This window comes from Pelophylax lessonae, assembly GCF_965119305.1.
Source record: "Pelophylax lessonae genome assembly, chromosome: 6".
Taxonomy (NCBI): Eukaryota; Metazoa; Chordata; class Amphibia; order Anura; family Ranidae; genus Pelophylax; species Pelophylax lessonae.
Genome location: NC_138773.1, coordinates 300,008,703 through 300,030,965, shown reverse-complemented (window position 1 = coordinate 300,030,965; position 22,263 = coordinate 300,008,703). Strand labels below are relative to the sequence as shown.

The following is a 22,263-nucleotide window of genomic DNA, read 5'->3' as shown; positions in this document are numbered from 1 at the left end:
AGCACTGATTACTGTAGTAATGTCACTAGTCCCCCCAAAAGTGTCAAAAATGTCAGTTAGGGGTCCGATCTGTCCGCCGCAATGTCGCAGTCCTGCTAAAAATTGCTGATCGTCGCCATTGCTAGTAAACAAAAATTAAATAAATAAAAATGACATAAATCTTTCCCCTAGTTTGTAGACGCGATAACTTTTGTGCAAACCAATCAAAATGCGCTTAATGTGATTTTTTTTTTTTTTTTACCAAAAATATGTAGCAGAATACAAATTGGCCTGAAATTTTAAAAAAAAATAGATTTTTAATTTTTTTTTTTGGAATGTTGTTATTTAGCAGACAGTGAAAAACATTTATTTTTTTCAGAATTGTCACTTTCTTTTTTTGTTTATATCTTAAAAAATAAAAATCACAGAGGTGATCAAATACCACCAAAAGAAAGCTCTATTTGTGGAAAAAAAAGGACATTAATTTTATTTGGGTACAGCGTTGCAGGACTGCGCAATTGTCTGTTTAAATAAAGCAGTGCCGAATCGCAAAAAAAATGGCCTGGTCATTAAGGGGGAAAATCTTCCTGTCCAGAAGTGGTTAAAACCTTAGGACTGCCTTTTGAAATACTGGGGAAGCTGGAATACATAGATATTTATGGTGCTTAGGTTAATTCACCCTTTAACTATTCATTTGATTTGACCTGAAGACCATTTTAAAGTGGATCTCCTCCCTCTTTTTTTTTTTCCTCACCCCCTCACTTAACCACTTGCTCTCCGGAAGATTCCCCTTCATCCCTTCATGACAATTTTGAAAAACAATACAATATTTTTTTACTTTCTGCTATAAAACATATCCAATAAAAAAAATTGAAAAAAATCTAATGAATTTATCAATGTAGGCCAATATGTATTCTGCTACATATTATTGTTAAAAAAAAAAAATCCCAATAAGTGTATATTGATTGGTTTGTTATAGCGTCTACAAGCTATGGGATATTTTTATTTATTATGTTTTTTTAATAGTAATGGTGGCGATCAGCGACTTATAGCGGGACTGTGACATTATGGCAGACAAATCGGACACTTACTGGCACTTTTTGGAGACTAGTGACACTGATCAGTGTTAAAAAATATGCACTGTCACTGTACTAATGACCCTGGCCGTCAAGGGGTTAACATCAGGGACGATCAAAGGGTTAACTGTGTGCCTAGCCAGTGTTTTCTTACTGTGGGGGAGGTGCTTGTACTAGGGGAAGGCAATGATTGGTTCCCCTGTGTTTGTACTGACAGAATGGCGATCTGCCTTGTTTACATAGGCAGATCGCCTTTTTCCCTCTCTACTGAAGGAACGGCAGGTGCCGGCAGACATTGAGTCCGTCGTACCCACCAATCCGCTCCCGCTGTGTAAAATCAAAGCGGGAGCAGGCCGCCAGCAGCGTGCATGCCAGAAAGCAAGGTCTATAAAGATATGGATGAGCGAGTTTGAGGTGCTGGAGGTGAGGAACTTGACTGGCCTGCACCTCACTCAACCTGATAGAACGCCTTTGGGGTGAATTACGGCGGAGACCGCAAGCCAGGCCTTCTCGTCCACATTAATGCCTGACCTCACAAATGCGCTTCTGCAAAAATGGTCACAAATTTCCATAGACACACTCCTAAACCTTGTGGACAGCCTTCCCAGAAGAGTTGAAGCTGTTATAGCTGCAAAGGGTGGGCCAACTCAATATTGAACCCTACGGACTAAGACTGGGATGCAATTTAAATTTATGTGCCTGTAAAGGCAGGCGTCCCAATACTTTTGGTAATATAGTGTGTGTGTGTGTGTATACACATACACTTTTCCTTTCAGGCTACGTTCAGATGTTAGCGTAGCGGACCGCGGGCAGAATCACTGCGGTTCTGCCAGCGATCCGGAAATCATTGCAAATCCCCGGATGCCTGTGCGTTGCCGTTGATTTGCAATGGCACTCCAAACGCTGTGCGATGTTGCCGCGATTTCTGCTTGCCGAATCACGGTAACATCGCGCAAACAAAATCACGGGTCGCATGACGTCCAAAAAAGGTACAAGAGCTTCTTTGGGGCGTCATGCGACCCGCAATTTCGTTTGCGCGATGTTACCGCGATTCGGCAAGCAGAAATCGCGGCAACATCGCACAGCGTTTGGGGTGCCATTGCAAATCAACGGCAACGCACAGGCATCCCGCAATTTTCAATGATTTCTGGATCGCTGGCAGAACATGTGAACGTAGCCTCAATGATTTTTATTGAGTTTTTAACAAAAAGAATGAAACATTACATGTTTTGATAACATAGAATTCCATGAGTCTATGGCAATACAAACATAGCATTTCAGGTGGGGTATCTCTCTGTCATCCATACTGTGTCATATATATCTTCATAACTGAACACGTTTAATTACAAGATATACCCGGTAATTCACCGGTCACCTAATGCCATGTTGACCTAGGACGTCAATGTCCTCATCCTTCTTCCAGAGCAAAATAACTAAACTGTATCTGAAAGGAGGAATGGGGAGATTGTATTGGAGTGTCTGAAGGGTTGTGATTCCCCTTCTGACCATTATATAGCCCAGAAAAGGAAAAAAGAAAAAGAAGAAATAGGGGGAAAGGAAAGTGCAAGAAGTCCAGTGTCGTCCCTCTACACCTGTATCTCTTAATTGGGAAGTATGGCCCAACTCACTAGTTTTCATTCTTAGTTATAGGTTTGTCTATGTTTATCTGCCTGATTCCAAAAGAAAAGACACAAGGGGAGAAGAGACCAGTTGAGGAGAAGAGTAGGGAAAGGGAAAGTATCCCAGAAAGATGATCGTGCACTTTATAAAACGTCATCAGGGGTCGTGTCGATGATCCAACGTCATGACCCCTGATGACGTTGGCGACGTGCTGACGAAACGCGTCGGGAACGTGAGATCGTGACAGTAGAAGTTCCGGTTTTGAGGTGGAACGCAGATGGAACGCGGAAGCGGCGTTCCTATACCCTGATAACCGCGATCTCCTTATGAACGGCTTTATACATACATGATTTTAGTAAGAAAAAGAAGAAATAGGGGGAAAGGAAAGTGCAAGAAGTCCAGTGTCGTCCCTCTACACCTGTATCTCTTAATTGGGAAGTATGGCCCAACTCACTAGTTTTCATTCTTAGTTATAGGTTTGTCTATGTTTATCTGCCTGATTCCAAAAGAAAAGACACAAGGGGAGAAGAGACCAGTTGAGGAGAAGAGTAGGGAAAGGGAAAGTATCCCAGAAAGATGATCGTGCACTTTATAAAACGTCATCAGGGGTCGTGTCGATGATCCAACGTCATGACCCCTGATGACGTTGGTGACGTGCTGACGAAACGCGTCGGGAACGTGAGATCGTGACAGTAGAAGTTCCGGTTTTGAGGTGGAACGCAGATGGAACGCGGAAGCGGCGTTCCTATACCCTGATAACCGCGATCTCCTAATGAACGGCTTTATACATACATGATTTTAGTAAGTGCATTTTTAATCATTAAATGGTTTTAATGTGTGATACTATGCCATTAGAGCCCTCTTTCTTCTCTCCATATATGTCTTGGTCCTAATGTTTAAAACGGCTTGAATACACACACATCCTAAGGGAGAGTGACCCATTATACCCGTTGTGTTAAATTTCCTGGAGGTTTATTGATGGAATACCGTTCCAGTTTTTGATCAGCTGAAAAGGGAATACCGCCTAATAAGTGACCCCCCATAATCAAGGGGTCCAATAGTTCTGGTAAGCAGCTAATCTTGCACTCACTGGGTGAAAGAGTGAAGGTGATATTCATTTCTTCTATCAAGCCTCAGGACACATACCAGCTGATTTTGAGATTGAGATATCTCTTGCTCGCTTTTAACACTAGATACTTTTAATTAAGCTATATTTATGCACCTTTTCACTTTCTGCATGGTTTATCACTCTCAAATTGAATAACATTTAAGTTTTATTGGTTTTGGTGTTAACCATACATTTAATCAGTGTATCATTTTTATTTATGTATGTGGTTTTGTTGAGCACCGTACCCCCCCCCCCCCTCATAAACACTATTCACGTTCATCACGTTTACGTTGCAGCTCACAGTTGGAAATTTTCTTTATTCCACGCACAGCATTTAGTTCACATACAATTAAAATTCACTAATTTATGATTTATTTATTATTCGTTAGCGCAGGTTGTTTTGTGTTTAACACCAATCTTTTTTCACTTTATAAATAGTATCTATCAGATCCACAGCGGGTTACAGAGGATCGGACAAATATTTGATCCAGGGTTCCCATGCTTTTTCGAACATGGCTCTTTTGTCTAAGAGAGTCGCTGAGAGGTGTTCGTTTATCATAATCCATGTCAATTTGGGTTTTACCAGGTCAAACGGGATAGTAGGTGATCTCCAAGATCTGGCCATTGGCAATCTGGTTGCTGTAAAAATAAAAGCTATGGGTTTTCCTTTTTGTCTTGGTGTTCCATCAATAGAGTGTCCCAGCAGGGCTTGTTGTGGTGATTTAATTAGGTTGACTTGCGTGAGAGAATAGATAAAATTATAGATTCGGATCCAAAAGCGTTTCAGCTTTGGGCAGGACCACCACGTATGCATTACTGTGCCCTGCATACCACATCCCCGGAAACATGCGGGAGAAGCTCCCTCCACATATGCTGCTATTCTCACTGGAACCATATACCACCTCATTAATACTTTATAATTGGCCTCTATCAATGCCGTATTTATGTAGGATCTTGATGCACTTTGGGCTATTCGAAACCATTCATCAGTTTCGTATGTTTCATTTACATCTTGTTCCCATTTCTGCATATAGAATAGTTTTTCTGACTTTGAGGTCAGGATGTTGTAAATTTTCGATATATGGCCTGTGTGCTTATGGTATGATCTACACCAGGGATATGCAAACTGCGGCCCTCCAGCTGTTGCAGAACTACAAGTCCCATGAGGCATAGCAAGACTCTGACAGCCACAAGCATGACACCCAGAGGCAGAGGCATGATGGGACATGTAGTTTTGCAACAGCTGGAGGGCCACAGTTTGCATATCTCTGACCTACACAAATACTCCATTGAGGTAGAGGTGTTGAGATCAGAGATGGTTAGTAGGGAGTCAGAGGTTGTAACATCATCAGCTCGCCTCTCTGACTCCACCAATCCGAGCGAGCTTTGTATTTATTAACCGCTTGCCGACCGCCGCCCGACAATATACGTCGGCGGTCAGCCCCTCCCAGGCAAAGTGACGTACCGGTACGTCACTAGCCTGGGAGCGAATAGGGGGCGAGCGCGCGCCGCCGGAGGCACGCTCCCGTCCCCGCTCGTACCCGAAGAAGCCGACGCGTGTGACCGGCAGTCCCGATGTCTGCCGGTCACTCGCGATCGTCGGGTGGAGAGGGAGAAAGGCAGGTGGCTAATGTAAACAAAGCCGCCTGTCACTCTCCCCTGTGTAAAAGCACAGATCACTCGGTCCTGCTATGTAGGACCGTTGATCTGTGCTGTTACACACAAAGCCACATCCAATCACAGTAAGAAACACGCCCCTAGGGACACACTTAACCCCTCCCTCTCCAATAAAGTTAACCCCTTCCATCCCAGTGTCATTTTTACAGTAACAGTGCATATGTATAGCACTGATTACTGTAGTAATGTCACTGGTACCCCCAAAAAGTGTCAAAAATGTCAGTCAAGGCTCCGATCTGTCCGCCGCAATGTCGCAGAACCGCAAAAAAAATTGCAGATCACCGCCATTACTCGTTAAAAAAAAAACAATAAAAATGACAAAAATCTTTCCATTACTTAGTAAACGCAATAACTTTGGAGCAAACCAATCAAAATACGCTTTTTGCGATTTTTATTTTTTTTTTTACCAAACATATGTAGCAGAAAACAAATTGGCTTAAAATGTTAAAAAATTTTGATTTTTACATTTTTTTTGGGGGGGAATTTCATATAAAAAAAATGTGAAAAATATTGTTATTTTTGCAAAATTGTCGCTCTTTTTTTGTTTATAGCGCATGATCAAAAAATCGCACAGGTGATCAAATACCACCAAAAGAAAGCTCTGTTTGTGGGGAAAAAAGGACGTCAATTTCATTTGGGTACAGTGTCGCACGACCGCGCAATTGTCCGTTAAAGTCACGCAGTGCCGAATCGCAAAGTAGCCCCTGGTCAGGAAGGGGGTAAAATCTTCCGGGGCTTAAGTGGTTAATTAAATACACCGCTCACCGTGATTGGCTCAGCGCGGTATACTGTATGTAGCTGAAGCTACAGTACATACAGTATTACCACACATCTAGCGAGTTGAGAGATTAGGGACGTTCGTTTTGGGCCAATTTGGCCCAAACTAACTATGTAAAGTAGTCCTCACATTTTTATTTTATGCGTATAAGACAACCCCCCCCCTCCCCTCCATTTTTGGGGGGTGTTTTTAAGGTTAAAAAGTTGTCTTATACGCCAGCATATACGGTAGCTGTGTTTTATTGTCAGGGTGCCCAGAGAAATTCTAATTTTTCAGCCACATAGCTCATTATTTCTTACTATATTTAGCAATGAGAATAATGGATGCCAGCACTCCTTAGATAAAAGTAAAATGGTGCTGTGATGGATCCACACCTGGAGGATAAGGATAATGTGGCCTTTTTTTTTTTGTAAATTCAGCAGAAAAAGTCTCTGCAATATTAACATTGTTTTATTTTCACACGCAAGTTTGAATTTTAATGAACCAATTTTAAAGAGAAGTATGGAAATCTGTATTTTTGTAGAATCACACTTACCTAGCTGGATGCAGCATCGCTCCAATGCTGCATCTGTCTCCTTCCAGCTCTAACACTGAGAACCGAGCAATCAAACACAGCCGATCGCTCGGTTCTCAGAGCTCCATGAGCAGAGAGCTGGTGACTGTCAATCACCAGCTTTCTGCTCTGCCCCACTTACGCTCACATCTCTGCCCCACGCCCCTGACGACGTCAAACCTATGACGAAACGCGTTGGGGTGGAGTCAGACATGACCACACCCCCGGAGCCGGCCTATGATTTTTTACATGAAGACGCTGTTATCCTTCTCCAGCACCGCTTGTATGTTTTACATGCCCATTACTGCATCACAGCATGAGTCTAACTTTTAATCAATAAATAGTGTTCTTTTTAAATGGGATTACGCTATGTCCACACATTTGTTTTTGTCTCTTTTGGGGATTTGAATGAGTCTACTCATCGCTCCATATGCCTGAGGTATCCCTTGAGTAACTACATATACTGGGTGAGGTCTATCCCTTGATTGGGTGACCACGTGCATCTGGTAAGAGGCTCAAATAATTGCCCTTTGTTTGGTGACATTCCACGGGTGTACACTTGTTTTACAAGTGCTTTGCATGTGTCGTTTGTCATTTTCTTGGGATTTGCGGTTCTTCCTTTTCCCTGATTGGGGTCACTTGTGAAACACCTTAAGTATAAGGATATCATGTGAGTGCTATTCTTACATTTCCTTTCCTTTTGCCAATTTTTCTACGGTGTTACACTATGTGCTTTTTTCTTTTATTCGATTTATATGGTCTTTGAACACGTGCCTTTGAGAGCCTTCTTCCCTCATACTAATGAGAAGCTCAGCAAGTGGATTCTGTCATCATCTTATCAAAAGTGAGCCAAAGTCTGTCCATTAAGGCTCCTTTCACACACAGTGTCTGTCAAACGGACTCCGCTTTTCTCAGCGGGGGATTGATCCGCCGATCCCCTGCTGAGCAGGAGAATGACAGCTGTTCTCCGTACTGGGTGCGGAGACACAGCTGTCACAGCCCCATTGATCTCTATGGGGGAATCAGATGGGAACGGACCGTCGGCCCTTTCTCATCCGATCCCATCTGATCCAATCCGTTGGACGGATGGAAAATAGGGTTTCCATCCGTCCAGATTTGACGGATCGGATTGGGTGTCAGCGGACATGTCTCCGCTGACATCCGATGCTCCATAGAGATGCATGGGGGGACCGTTCAGATCCGCCAAAAAAACGGACAGGCTGTGTGAAAGGGGCCTTATTTGGTAGACCAACTTCATTTGGTAAGCAGTTTTGATCACTATAAGTCTGTTTTGAAGCTGCCATAGAAGACAAAATCCACCTTCTAAAATTTAGTAGCGCTTTTCACAATTTAGCGACCTAAAGTCGCAAGGACTATTTTTTGTTGCAAAACAACTTTTCCTTTTTCCTTTTTGTTCATTGTTTTGTGTACACATTCACTTTATATAATTTTATTGGTGATCACTACCAATTTAATCGTCATCACTGTTTTTGAAATGATATCTTTTTATTTTTTGATTTCTTATGGGTTTAGCGCTACACATATTTTGTACTACAATCTGGGATTCTCTATAGGTCCATGTGTGCAGCTTCCCTCCTATATCACATAGGTATATACTCTAGAGGTTTCACAGCCACCTGTTTTCACATTTATTTATTTAATTTCGATTTATTTTTTAGCGCAGAAATCCATCCCATTTTCCTCAGCTTCTTTAGCAAGGCAGTGGTTGTCTTGGAGGTGTGTTTGGGGTTGTTATCATGTTGGAATACTGCCCTGCGGCCCAGTCTCTGAAGGGAGGGGATCATGCTCTGCTTCAGTATGTCACAGTACATGTTGGCATTCATGGTTCCCTTAATGAACTGTACCTCCCCAGTGCTGGCAGCACTCATGCAACCCCAGACCATGACACTCCCAGCACCATGCTCGACTGTAGGCAAGACACACTTGTCTTTGTACTCCTCACCTGGTTGCCGCCACACACGCTTGACATCATCTGAACCAAATAAGTTTATCTTGGTCTCATCAGACCACAGGACATGGTTCCAGTAATCCATGTCCTTAGTCTGCTTGTCTTCAGCAAACTGTTTGCGGGCTCTCTCGTGCATCATCTATAAAAGAGGATTCCTTCTGGGACGACAGCCATGCAGACCAATTTGATGCAGTGTGCGGCGTATGGTCTGAGCACTGACAGGCTGACCCCCCACCCCTTCAACCTCTGCAGCAATGCTGGCAGCACTCATACGTCTATTTCCCAAAGACAGCCTCTGGATATGACTCTGAGCACGTGCACTCAACCTCTTTGGTCGACCATAGCGAGGCCTGTTCTGAGTGGAACCTGTCCTGTTAAACCACTGTATGGTCTTGGCCACCATGCTGCAGCTCAGTTTCAGGGTCTTGGCAAACTTCTAATAGCCTAGGCCATCTTTATGTAGAGCGACAATTGTTTTTTTTAGATCCTCAGAAAGTTCTTTGCCATGAGGTGCCATGTTGAACTTCCAGTGACCAGTATGAGAGAGTGAGAGCGATAACACCAAATTTAACACACCTGCTCCCCATTCCCACCTGAGACCTTGTAACACGTCACATGAGGGAAAACGGCTAATTGGGCTCAGTTTGGACATTTTCACTTAGGGGTGTACTCACTTTTGTTGCCAGCGGTTTAGACATTAATGGGTGTGTGTTGAGTTATTTTGAGGGGAAAATTTACACTGTTATACAAGCTGTACACTCACTACTTTACATTGTAGCAAAGTGTCATTTCTTCAGTGTTGTCATATGAAAAGATATAATAAAATATATACAAAAATGTGAGGGGTGTACTCACTTTTGTGAGATACTGTATATGGTTTTGTGGTTGAGAGATGAAGCAAAGTTTTTCGAACCTACAGCCTCTTACCAGTCATTCACAGCTGGCAAATTCTTTTCTCTACATGTTATGTATTCTGTAGATGGTGTGTAGGAGGGTGGGGGGTGGTAAATGCGTGAATCTTTTTATTTTGATTGTCCAAAATTGGACTTTACACGGGAGTTGAATATGGAAACTGCTTAGAGATTTTCATAGGTGAAGCTGCGAATCTCAGGCCAACAGAATCAGTAGCTGAAGATTAGGTGTTCCCAGAACACCACGTTTCCAGCAAATAGAGGGCTTTATGTGGCAGGTTACCATTGTCTACTTAAAGCGGAGTTCTGGCCTGAAAAAATAAATTTAGATAAAAATCCCCCCGGGACAGTCAGGGCTAATGCATTTCAGCAACGATAGCCTCTGAACTGTCCCTGGTTTCACTTACCTTTTACAAGAAATACTTATCTTGAAAATGTCTTGTCCAGCGCTGCCATCTCAGTTGTGGGCAGCTGAAGCCGGAGCGTCCTCTTCTGTGTCCTTTTCGGTGACGTCGGAGTCCCTGCACCGGCCCTGCTCATCACTTCCGGTGCAGGCGCGTCATCCCTGCACAGCTTCTGGCCATGCCCAGAAGCTGTTTAGCAGGGAATGTCGCGCCTGCACCGGAAGTGACGAGCAGGGCCGGTGTTCCGTGAAAAAAACCATACCCGTGAAAATTCCCTACCCTCGTCACTTCCGGTGCACCTACGTCATTGTTCAGCTGAGGAGCTTAGCATTGCGCATGCTCGGAGGGTAGGGAATTTCCACGGTAGTGTGTTGTAACGTTACACCGCATCAGCTGTTGCCGCCGCTGCAACGTGAGTCATCTCCGCTCCTACCCCTGTCACTTCTCTGATCTCGGCTAATAAATGTAAAATCGGCGGCGGTTCTATGAAAATATATCCGTGATTTATATTTTCATACACCCCCCGCTTTTACATTTACTAGCCGAGATCAGGGAAGTGACAGGGATAGGAGCGGAGATGATTCATGTTGCAGCCGAGCTGTTTTTTAATGTAACCGCCGCAACAGCTGAGGCGGTGTAACGTTACACACACTGCCGTGAAAATTCCCTACCCTCCGAGCATGCGCACTAGTGAGCTCCTCAGCTCTTCAATGACGTAGGTGCTGACGTAGGTGCACCGGAAGTGACAAGGGTATGGAATTGTTACGGGTATGGTTTTTTCACGGAACACCGGTGCAGGTGCATTGACTCCTGGGAGCGATGACGTTCATCTCCCAGGAGTCAATGCAAGCAGGAAGTGACGTCGGGGGCCGCGGCCACAGTGGGAGGAAGTGGAAGGAAGGTAAGTATATTTTCTTTAAAAACAAGGTAAGTAAACCAAAAAAAAAACTTATGATTATCCAATTCTTTTTCAGGCTACTTATGCCTCGTACACACGCATCCATAGTTGGCCGTGAATTTTCAGCCAACGTACGATGCTTTCAACAACCGACTCCGACTTTTCGGCCGAAAAAAATCTGGTGTGCAGGCTATAAAATTTTTGTTGGCCGTCAACATAACGGCCGATTTTCCGTCAGTCAGTACAGATTTCGGCAGACAAAAATCTGATGAGCAAGACTGGGCATGCTCAGAGAAGAAAAAACACACGGAAAGTAAACCAGCACATGACATCACTTCTGAAGTTGGTTTTTGTTGGCCGAGAAAATTTGTGTGCAGTCTAGAGCACATTTCAACCAACACAACAACACTGGACAAAAGACGGCCGATCGGTCAGCCAACAATCGTTGCGTGTGTACGAGGCATTAGAGCAAGCGGATGGCAAAATTTTGTTTTGAGGTTGGAACTCCACTTTAAGCAATGATAGTAATATTCCATGCTAAGGTCTCAGGTTGGCCAAATTCACAAACTAATGTGACCACCTTCTCCCAGATTTCTAGTACTGCCACATTTCTGAATGCTGAGACCTGGGTGTAAAGAGGAAGAGACATGGCGGTGTTTGACACGCCATACCAGAGGCTGGAGGCCTCATACACAGACTCGCCGATGGGGGAGGATGACTTGCTGGTGCATGTTCCCGAGGGCAGTAAATGTGAGTATGCTTTCTCTGTTATTCATTATGGCTGAATGCAATATACAATATAAATATACAGTTGTGTTCAAAATAATAACAGTCCCTCCGAGAGGGTCTACATTGTGATGTTTACGGACTTTGGCTATGGTTATACCCGGCCCCACCTTTCTATGCCCCTTCACTGTTTTCTGAAGGTAATTGGTTTTGCTGATGTTATGGTTCCTATGCATTTCTTTGTTTGACTCATATTGCCTACATGTATGCTATGTTGTGCTATGAAAACTTTAATAAAAACATTGAAACACAAAATAATAGCAGTCCAACATCACTAACCAGATCAATCTTTTTGGGTATAAATTATATATCTACATTGCAAATAATTTACTAGTAGGTGCAGTAGAGCAGCCTTTTTCAATCAGGGTGGCTTGAGGTTTCTTCAGAGGTGCATTGAGGCTTCTTCAGAGGTGCCTTGTGGCTTCTTCAGAGGTGCCTTGGCAAAATGCCTAAAAATGTATAAAAAATTGTATACAAGCCAGCAGGTGGATCAAACCTGCCTTTAAGTTACACAAAGTCCCAGGTTTTTATTATGCACCTTTACGACTTCCTAGACACTGGCATCCTAACAACCAATGACCTCATCATTTAATAAGGAGGATGTCTGTTGCCTCAACACCATCCTTGCTTGATCCTTGCTTGACCCTCCTGTGCCCCCCTCTCTCAGTACTGGGGTCACATTAGCTGACTGATGGAGAGAAAATGAGGGAGAAGAGAAACATTGGAATACTAGTCAGTACCCGTGTGCAAAAATGTATTTACTTTGGAAGAATAAATCGCCTCTAACGTTGGGTGTCCTATGTGTGGATGTTGCTGCATTATGTAAAGCTATTAGAATAGTTTTTTTCCATTTTAGAATGGGGTGCCTTGAAGTGTCCATGATTTTAACCACTTCAATACCGGGCACTTTCACCCCCTTCTTGCCCGGGCCAATTTTTAGCTTTCAGCGCTGTCAAACTTTGAATGACAATTGCGCAGTCATGCAATGCTGTACCCAAATGACATTTTTTTTCATATTTTTCACACAAATGGAGCTTTCTTTTGGTGGTACTTAATCACGGTTGGGTTTTTTATTTTTTACAAAATAAAAGAAAAAAAGACAGAAAATTTTGAAAAGAAATACGTTTTTCTTAGTTTCTGTCAGTAAATTTTGTAAATAAGTAATTATTCTCCTTCACTGATGTGCGCTGATGAGGCAGCACTGATGAGGTGGGACTGAAGGGCACTGATTAGGAGGCACTAATATGCTGCACTGATGGGCACTGATAGGTGGCACTGATAGGTGGCACTAATAGGTGGCACTGATGGGCACTGATAGGTGGCACTGGTGGGCAGCACTGATGGATACTGACAGGCTGTCCTAATGGGTGGCATTGATAGGCAGCACAAATGAGCAGGCACTGATGGGCACTGACTGGCATTACTAATGGGCACTGATTGAGGTCACTGGTGGGCACTGATAGGCTGCACTAATGGGCACTGCTTAAATGGTACTGATGAGGAGGCACTAATATGTTGCACTGGTGGGCAGCACTGATGGGCACTAATAGGCACTGACGGGCTGCACTAATGGGCAGCACAGATGAGCAGGCACTAATGGGCACTGACTGGCATCACTAATGGGTACTGTCTGAGGTCACTGATGGCCACTGTTTAGTGTCACTGATGGGCATTGATGGGTGTCACTGTTGCAGGTGTTTTTGCTTTACTGTAATCCAGTGCCCTGATTACCTGTCCTGAACTCCCCTTTGAGGAGGAGCCACTGATTGTCTCTCTTCGCCACACACTCTGACAGTGTATGGCGAGGAGCGCCGATAAACGGCACTTCCGCATTTACATGTGACTGGCTGTGTTTGGACACAGCCGATCACATGGGTAAAGAGCCACGTCATTGGCTCTTTACCAAGATCGGGATCACACCGTGTCCTAGAAACACAGGGCGCGATCGCCGCACTGCATGCCCCTGCGGGCACGCAAGAGTGGCCTTTCTTGGGCGCCGTCAAATGACGTCCTCCCAAAACGAGAGCCGCACCGCTCCGCCGTCATTTGATTGTGGGCAGGCGGCAAGTAGTTAAAGGGTGCCTTGAGATTGTCTATAATTTTAAAGGGTGCCTCAACTTTAAAAAGGTTGAGAAACACTGCTCTAAACTCTGGCCTTTGTCTTAACTATGCGAAAGTAATCTGATTTCTCCTTTCCAGCACCATGGAACCATATTGAGAACCTGGATCTCTTCTTCTCACGAGTATCCTTTAGAGTGTCATTAAACCCACCATAATGAACTATGAATAAATGGTGTATTACATGCTGTTCATACTCAGTCACTATAAGATGCGTTTTCTGTATTCTGCAAAAAAAACCTGGATCCTGCTGTTCTCTATCTCCACCTTCTGTTCATGTCCCCACTGCAGTTGGGGATTTTGCTGAGCAGTGTTGGCAGCTCTGCATATACTCAGTTTCCAGTGTATTTTTCCCCTGAGCATTTCCTTCCTATCACATCTGAGCAGCCCATGTGACAATAGAGTCACACATGTGGGCGTATACACAGTGGTAAATGACAGCCCACTCCCTCCCTCCCTCCTCCTCCATGCCCACTAACCAGCTAACCATAATGGGAGCGGGATATTACTTGTAGATTGATGGAGGATTCACCTCCCTCTTATTCTAAGACTCATGTTGGAGGGGTGTGACGCATTCTGCCCACACCATGTTGCCAAAAAGTAATTAAGAATCATTTCAAATCAATATTAGTAGTATACAATATATAAGTATGATAAAAATATTTATCTATTTTTTTTTTGTTTACTCTGCATCCCAAAGGCTGTTTTTTATTTTGAACATGTGACCAGCAGCAGAGGACTAGAAGCTCCTCCTTCTTATATTTCCCTGCAGAAAGGCTGGAAGAGAGCTGAGTCATGTGACAGCTGTATATCAATTAGGAAAATGGTACTTGGATGTTTTTTTTTTTATTAATAATTACAGTGCCATCCACTTCCAGAAAGAGAAGGGACGATGTAAAATAGACCATGTGTGTTTAGTATCACTTTATTGAGTTCTTAGGAATAGGCAAAATTCGTCATGGCCTTTTCTCTTCATTTGGTACCCATGCATCCAAAGTATACAGTAATCCTGCAGTTGAGGTACGTGGACCCATTTTTTGGGATATTTAATATACTGTATACCTTTTATTATTATTATGCTTTAATAAGTGTTTAATAGAACTATGCCAGGTGGGGCAGGGGTAAATGTGCTGTATAGTCGATTTTACACACTCTGCAAGAAACAAACAAATATAATGCAACTCCAAAATATCCATTGTTGGAACTAATGCATGAGTGTAATGCTGGCCATACACTATACGAAAAATCGGCTGACATTCGGTCATTTTGAAAATGCTTTCATTTTTCAGCCAGTTAAAGAGTAAGTAAACCCTCCTCTGCAAGTTTTACCTATAGGTGATCCTATGATAAGGCTTACCTATAGGTACTGTAAATATCTCCTAAACATGTACCGTTTAGGAGATATTTACCTTGCATGCAGCCAGTGACATCACTGGCGCATGCACTCTGAAGGAACGGCCGCTGGTGCCGTTCCTTCAGAGCCCCGTGCCGTGACCGTCGGCTCCCGCGCGCGTGCGTGGGAGTGACGTCACCGCGGCTCCAGCCAATCAGATGGCCGGATGCCGCGATCCCGGAAGACGGGCGACTGAACATGTTGCCCGTCATGGAGGTAAGCAGGCGGCACGACGGGGGCTCGTTCTAAGGTAAGTATTTCATAATGAGCTAGTATGCGATGCATACTAGCTCATTATGTCTTTCTCTTTCAGGGTGAAAAAAAAAAAATTTAGTTTGCAACCTCTTTAATGGGCACAAATTGGTAATCAGTTGTGACATTTTTGAGCCGAAAAAACGAAGGACAAGTTTGGAAATTTTCTTCCGAGCGAACGATAAATTGAAAGGTTACCAATTCAGCTCCGGAAGGTTTTACCCCCTTAATGACCAGGCTATTTTTTGCGATTCGGCACTGCGTTACTTTAACTAACAATTGCACGGCCGTGCGATGCTGTACCCAAATACAATTGATGTTTTTTTCCCCACAAATAGAGCTTTTTTTTTGGTGGTATTTAATCACCTCTGTGGTTTTTAGATTTTGCGCTATAAACAAAAAAGTGCGACAATTTTGAAAAAAACACTATTTTTTACTTTCTGCTATAAAACATTCCCAATAAAAAATTTAAAAAATCTATTTTTTTTATCAGTTTAGGCCAATTTGTATTCTGCTATATATTTTTGGTAAAACAAAAAAAGCGTATTTTCATTGGTTTGTGCAAAAGTTATAGCGTTTAAAAACTACGGGATAGATTTTTTTGGACTTTTTATTTATGGTTTGTTTTAAATTAGTTATGGCGGTGATCTACAATTTTTAGCGGGACTGCGACATTGTGGCGGACAGATCGGACCCCTAACTGTCATTTTTTACACTTTTGGGGGGAACCAGTGACATTACTACAGTAATCAGTGCTAAATAATATGCACTGTTACTGTATAAATGACACTGGCAGGGAATGGGTTAATACTGGGGGTGATCAAAGGGGTTAATGTATGCCTAAATGTGATTAGTGACTGTGGGGGGGATGGGTTCTGTGATAGGCACACACAGATCAGGGTTTCAGCTTAAGGGCTCTTTCACACGGTCCCCCTCCGTAGGCGGATCCGTGCTGCTCAGCGGGGATCGATCCGCGTATCCCCGCTGAGCCGGCGGATGACAGCTCCGTCTCCGCTTGCAATGCGGAGAGGGAGGTGTCACAGCTCCCGCTGCTCTCTATGGGGGATCGGATGAGAGCGGACCGCCTGTCCGCTCTCATCCGATCTGATCCGATCCCTGGACGGATGGAAAAATAGGGTTTCCATCCGTTCGGATTTCACGGACAGGATCGGATACGGATGGCAGCGAGTGTCAGCGGAGATGTCTCCGCTGACATCCGCTGCCCCATAGAGCTGCATGGAGGATCCGATCAGATCCGCCTAAAAAACTGACAGGCGGATCTGATCGGATCGCCCATGTAAAAGAGCCCTAACTGAAACTCCTGATCTCTCTCTGCCTGTGTGACAGAAGACTCGCCTGCCTTGTTTACATAAGCAGGAGGGTCTTCTGTCAGTTTCTCTGACAATTGTGGGAGTCTGGCGGCGATTGCTACCGCTCCTCCCGCTGGCTGACTCCCTCTGTGTCTAATCACAGCGGGAGCGTGGTTTCGATGGTGCGTGCGCGCGCCGCCGAGACAGCGTGTACATAATCACTTAGTACTACGTGAATATGTGCAGCCAAGCCACCCTGCCACAGTAAATCTGCATGGGGCGGTCGGCAACTGGTTAATGTGTTTCTCGTCCAAACTGTTTGCACTAGGTATATGTGAAAAAAGAAGAAAAAACGGATTCATTTATGTCCATTGAACAATTTATCGGTTATTACATGATGGCACGATTGTTTTTCGAAAATGAGTTTGAACGATTTTTTGTATAGTGTATGGCCAGCATTACTTTCATTGTTTCAGGGACCCATTACTGCCTGGCATTTGGTGTTCTTAGAATGAACGGCGTTTTCTCATGTACTAAGCCCTACAAAGAGGCTGGGAGAACATTACTTATTGCAAACCCCCTATACCAGGGGTCTCCAAATATTTTAAACAAAGCGCCAGTTTATTATCCTTTAGACTTTAAGAGGGCCGGATTGTGGCCCACAGGGGCAGTAAATGTCCCGGGCTCGGCATCAATGAGAATAAATATGGCCTCAGGTTTGGTGGTCAATAGGAGAAAGGAGCAGTGCCCCTATTAGTAAGGGGAATAGTATCCCATCATTGGTATCGTTGGAAGAATTATAAGAATAGTGCCTCATATCAGTGGGAGGAATAGTGCCCCGAGGGCCAGATAAAGACTAGCAAGGGGCCACATCTGGCCCTCGGGCCACAGTTTGGAGACCTCTGCCCTATACTGTACTGTATATTACACTCCTATAATCCTTAACACAGGCCTTCCAGGTGTACAACCTGCACCAGAAAAATGGATTCACCTGCATGCTGATTGGAGAGATATTTGAGTTACTGTAAGATTGTCTCTCTTTACATCTTTTTTAATTTGTGTTGTCATACTTCTCATGCCATTCCTGTTTTATTTTGTGTATTAAAAAACAAAGAGCACAAAATCAGGTGCTTTTTTCATTCTAGCTGCCCACTCTTAATCTGCGGGCTTGTGGGCAAATGTTAAATTGTGACCAGGTTTTTTACACATGCTGCAATGCGTGCCGCGATCCACCGCTGCTCGCTTTTCAGAGGCATTTGACAGATGGCGAGGAAGCGATATGTTGCTTCCTTACAGCTTGTTGTATAGCTGTAAGTGCCGTACCACCATGCTGCAACCACATGCATTACACTTGTTTGCAGGGCAGTTGTGGCACAACCCTGCCGAACACGATAAAGGGGATCATTTTTGCCGCACTAAACCCCTATGCACACTAGAAAGCTAAAAACTGCTGTAAAAACGCTGGACAAAAAAATGTTATAGGTTTTTTTTTTTTGCCGGCGTTTAGCAGTGTTTAGCCTAGTGTGTAAGCCAGGTTTAGTAGCTGCAGCTTTAAGGAGCAGGGCCGTCTGCGTCCTTAACCAATGAATAGCTGGTTGTTAAGGAGCGACCCGGGAAGCCGGCCGCCGCGTCTTTAACAACGTTAAGCTTCCCTGCTGACAATTTAATGTAAAAAAACATTGCAGACAATACAAAAATGTGAAGAAAAAAAAACGGTGTGGGCCCCCCTCCCCTCCAATACATCCCAGGCCCTTTGGGACATGCAGCCTGGCAGGCCAGGAAAGGGAGGGGGGAGCGAGCACTTTGCTTTTCTTTGAGGAAGGGGGGGGTTCTGCCGCCCACCATGGGGACAAGGGCCTCTCCCTCACAAACCTGGGTGTGAATTGGGGGGGGATCCCTACGCCTTTTTATTTCACATTTTTGTATTGCCATCAATGGGGTTTTTTGTTATTTTTTAGTTCAGCTGTCAGCGGGGATGCCTACTGACAGCTGATGACTCATCCATTGTTAAGGACGAGGTCGGTCTCTGGATCAAAAGCGTTAAGTAGTGTTTAGGAGCTGCTACTCCAGAATGCACTGGCCCTGTTTTATTTGCAGCTTAAAAACACCTATGCCATTTACAGCTCCTAAAAGCCTATGTATGCATGGACACAGAATTACATGGAGAGGCGTTTTGAAGCTGTAAAAAAAAAACGCCTGACGCTGCTGAAAAAACGCCCTGTGTGCATGAGGCCTAAGGATAAGTTGTACACAAAGGCCTTTTCTTTGCTCCAGTAATAAATCAACTGAATCCTGCTTTATTTATATGTCCGCTTTTGACTTTCATGACTTTAACCACTTTACCACCGGAGGATTTTGCTGTCTTACGTCCAGGCCACTTTTTGCGATTCGGCACTGTTCGACTTTAACTGACAATTGCGCGGTCATGCAACGCCGTAACCAAACGACATTTACGTCCTTTTTTTCCCACAAACAGAGCTTTCTTTTGGTGGTATTTGATCACCTGTGTGATTTTTACTTTTTGCGCTATAAACAAAAAAATAGTGACAATTTTGAAAAAATAACAATATTTTTCACATTTTTTTATATGAAATTCCCCCCCCAAAAATGTAAAAATCTAATTTTTTTTATAATTTTAGGCCAATTTTTAACGAGTAATGGCGGCGATCTGTGATTTTCTTTGCAGGACTGCGACATTGCGGCGGATAGATCGGACCCTTGACTGACATTTTTGACACTTTTGGGGGTACCAGTGACATTACTACAGTTATCAGTGCTATACATATGCACTGTTACTGTAAAAATTACACTGGTAGGGAAGGGGTTAATTTTTATTGGTGATCAAGGGGTTAATGTATGCCTGGTGCTTACTAACGTGTGTGGGGGGAGGTGACTGAGTGACACAGGGACAGATCGAGGGTTCAACTATGCTGAACCCTGCAATCTGACCCTGTCTGTCGCTTAAGAGATCCGCCCGCTTGTGTAAACACACTCGATTCCCCGACGATCGGGGAAGAGCGGCGGTGACCACCGCCGCTCCTCCCCTGGCCCGACTCCCGCTGTGACTGAATACAGCGGGAGCGAGCCTACGGCGCCGCGCGCGCTGCCCACAAGGGGAGGAGTCCAGCAACGTAGGTCTATGTCGCTGGACGATAACTAACCACTTTGCCGCAGTACAGTCAACGTGACTGGTCGGCAAGTGGTTAAATAGATTCCTAGGGGTTGATTTACTAAAACTGGAGAGTGCAAAATTTGGTGCACCATGGTAGCCAATCAGCTTCTAATTTCAGCTTGTTCAATTAAGCTTTAATAAAAAAAAAAAAAACCTGGAAACTGATTGGTTTCTACGCAGAGCTGCAACAGATTTTACACGCTCTAGTTTTAGTAAATTAGCTCCCTAATCTCACCTCTGCCCTCTTGTCCCGTTCATCCAGTAGATCTAATAGACATACTGTATGTTTTAGTTATTTAGCTTCTTAGCTTTTAATAATGACACCATTTCATTTCATCCTGTTCACCACATAGGCCCCTTTCATATCGGGGCAGATCCGTTTTGACGGACTCCGCTTGTTCAGTGGGGATCGCTCTGCTGATCCCCGCTGAGCAGGCAGATGACAGGTCCGTCGCCACTCACTGTGCAGAGACAGAGCTGTCAGAGTCCCGCTCTCTATGGGGAGCCTGTCCATTTTCATTTGCTCTGACCAGCTGGACGGATGGCGAAAGTATCGCCATACATCTGTTTTCAGCGGATCTTATTGGATGCCAAGCGGGTGTCCGTTGACATCCTCATCCCCATAGAGGTTAATGGGTGGCCCGATCGGGTCCGCCTAAAAAAACGGAGAGGCGGACCGTTCGGTCCAATCGTGTAAAACGGCCTTAGAATATCTTTCTATTCACTGTGTGAGAGAATTGTCACTTTTGTTTTCTTACTGCTTTTGGGAACTTTATTACTAGCAGGCTTTTGGTTGATGAACTGCGCCCAAGCTCTTGTGTTCCTAATCTATAGATATATATGTATATATACATTCTCTTCTTGTCTCATGCAGGCAGTTCATCTTTGTGGTTAGTTTCACAACCTTCCTGGTGAGCTGTGTTGATTACGATATTCTCTTTGCAAACAAGATGGTGAACCACAGCCAGAGCGAAAACAACAAAGTGACGTTGCCTGATGCCTTCCTACCACCTGGAGTCTGCAAGGACCGGTATCTTTTGCTTTTCAAAAGAAAATATAAAGAATAACTGTACCGTTAATATAAGGGTGATATTAGGCCTCCCCCTGCCCTTCTCAATAGAATTCTCAGATACAGATGAAACTAGCTCCAGTAGGGATCGACCAATTATCGGCAAAGCCGATATATCGAGGGCCGATATACACTTTCCCTGATATATCGTAAGGTATCGGCCAAGGTGTACGATATTGCCGATATTTCGGAAAGTGCTTGTACCGGAGTGATGCCTGCAGTTAGAGGCATCACCCCGGTACCGGCGTCCATAGCCGACGGTCGGCTGTCTTGTAATGACAACCGATGCGGCTGAGAAGCCGCCCGGCTGTCAATACAAGGAGCAGGAGGGGACGTCCCCCCGCCGCCTTTCGCGGCTCGCCCGGGTCTCCTGTCCCACCGGGAGACCCGGGCACCAGCCTGCACGGCCGCCAAAGACCCGATCAAAGCCGCATTCGGCTCTGATCGGGTCTCCATGTAAAAACCCGGAAGTGATGTCATGACTTCACTTCCGGGTACTCGGCGCCAGATTAAAAAAAATTACAGCATTCAAAACAGCCAAACTTGGCGTTTTTAATGCTTTTAAGTGCAGTGGAGGTGTTTCGGGTCTTTTAGACCCCCAGATCCCTTCACAAGAGTACCTGTCAAGTGATAAAAATAAAAAAATAAAACATTTTTTAAATGTACGAAAATATCGGCCGATACCGATATTCAATGGCCAAAATATTGGTATCGGCAACGAAAAACCGATATCGATGGATCACTAAGCTCCAGGCACATGGAGTATAGCAGCCCTAACCTTCTCTCCTGTAAAGTAGATGCTGAAGAGCCAGACTCCTCTATAGAGAATGCCGGCAATCCCTGAAACATGCTCTAAACTATGGACTGGCCATGCATCAAAATTTATGGGAACACGTTTTAAAGCAATGTTATGGCATGATTGCTGGTTTTATATAAAAAGTGTGTTCAGCACATTTAATAAAGCAGATTAGTTCAGAAAACCTGCCTAGCTTACAAGTCCTCTTACATATAATATGTTTATGTTCTAGAAATTCATAGATCGTTTGAAGGAAGATTCTAAAGCCGAAACCTTTTTTTTTACCCTAATGCATTCCTTGCATTAAAATACAAAAGAATATTAAAGCGGAGTTCCACCCAAAAGTGGAACTTCCGCTTTAAATACTGCTGACCCCCTGACATGCCACATTTGG

The 22,263-nt window shown here is 44.1% G+C and overlaps 1 protein-coding gene across 1 annotated transcript in view; it reads left to right on the top strand.

Annotated features, from left to right (window-relative positions):
• The window catches only part of ATG9A (autophagy related 9A), a 96,054-nt gene that overhangs the window by 25,169 nt on the left and 48,622 nt on the right, over positions 1-22,263 (top strand). Inside the window, exons 3-6 of the mRNA XM_082262055.1 lie at positions 11,564-11,723; positions 13,959-14,002; positions 17,792-17,856; positions 20,879-21,034. Coding sequence (XP_082118181.1) covers positions 11,621-11,723; positions 13,959-14,002; positions 17,792-17,856; positions 20,879-21,034 — 368 coding nt within the window. The 5' untranslated portion in view covers positions 11,564-11,620. The remainder of the gene's footprint in view (positions 1-11,563; positions 11,724-13,958; positions 14,003-17,791; positions 17,857-20,878; positions 21,035-22,263) is intronic.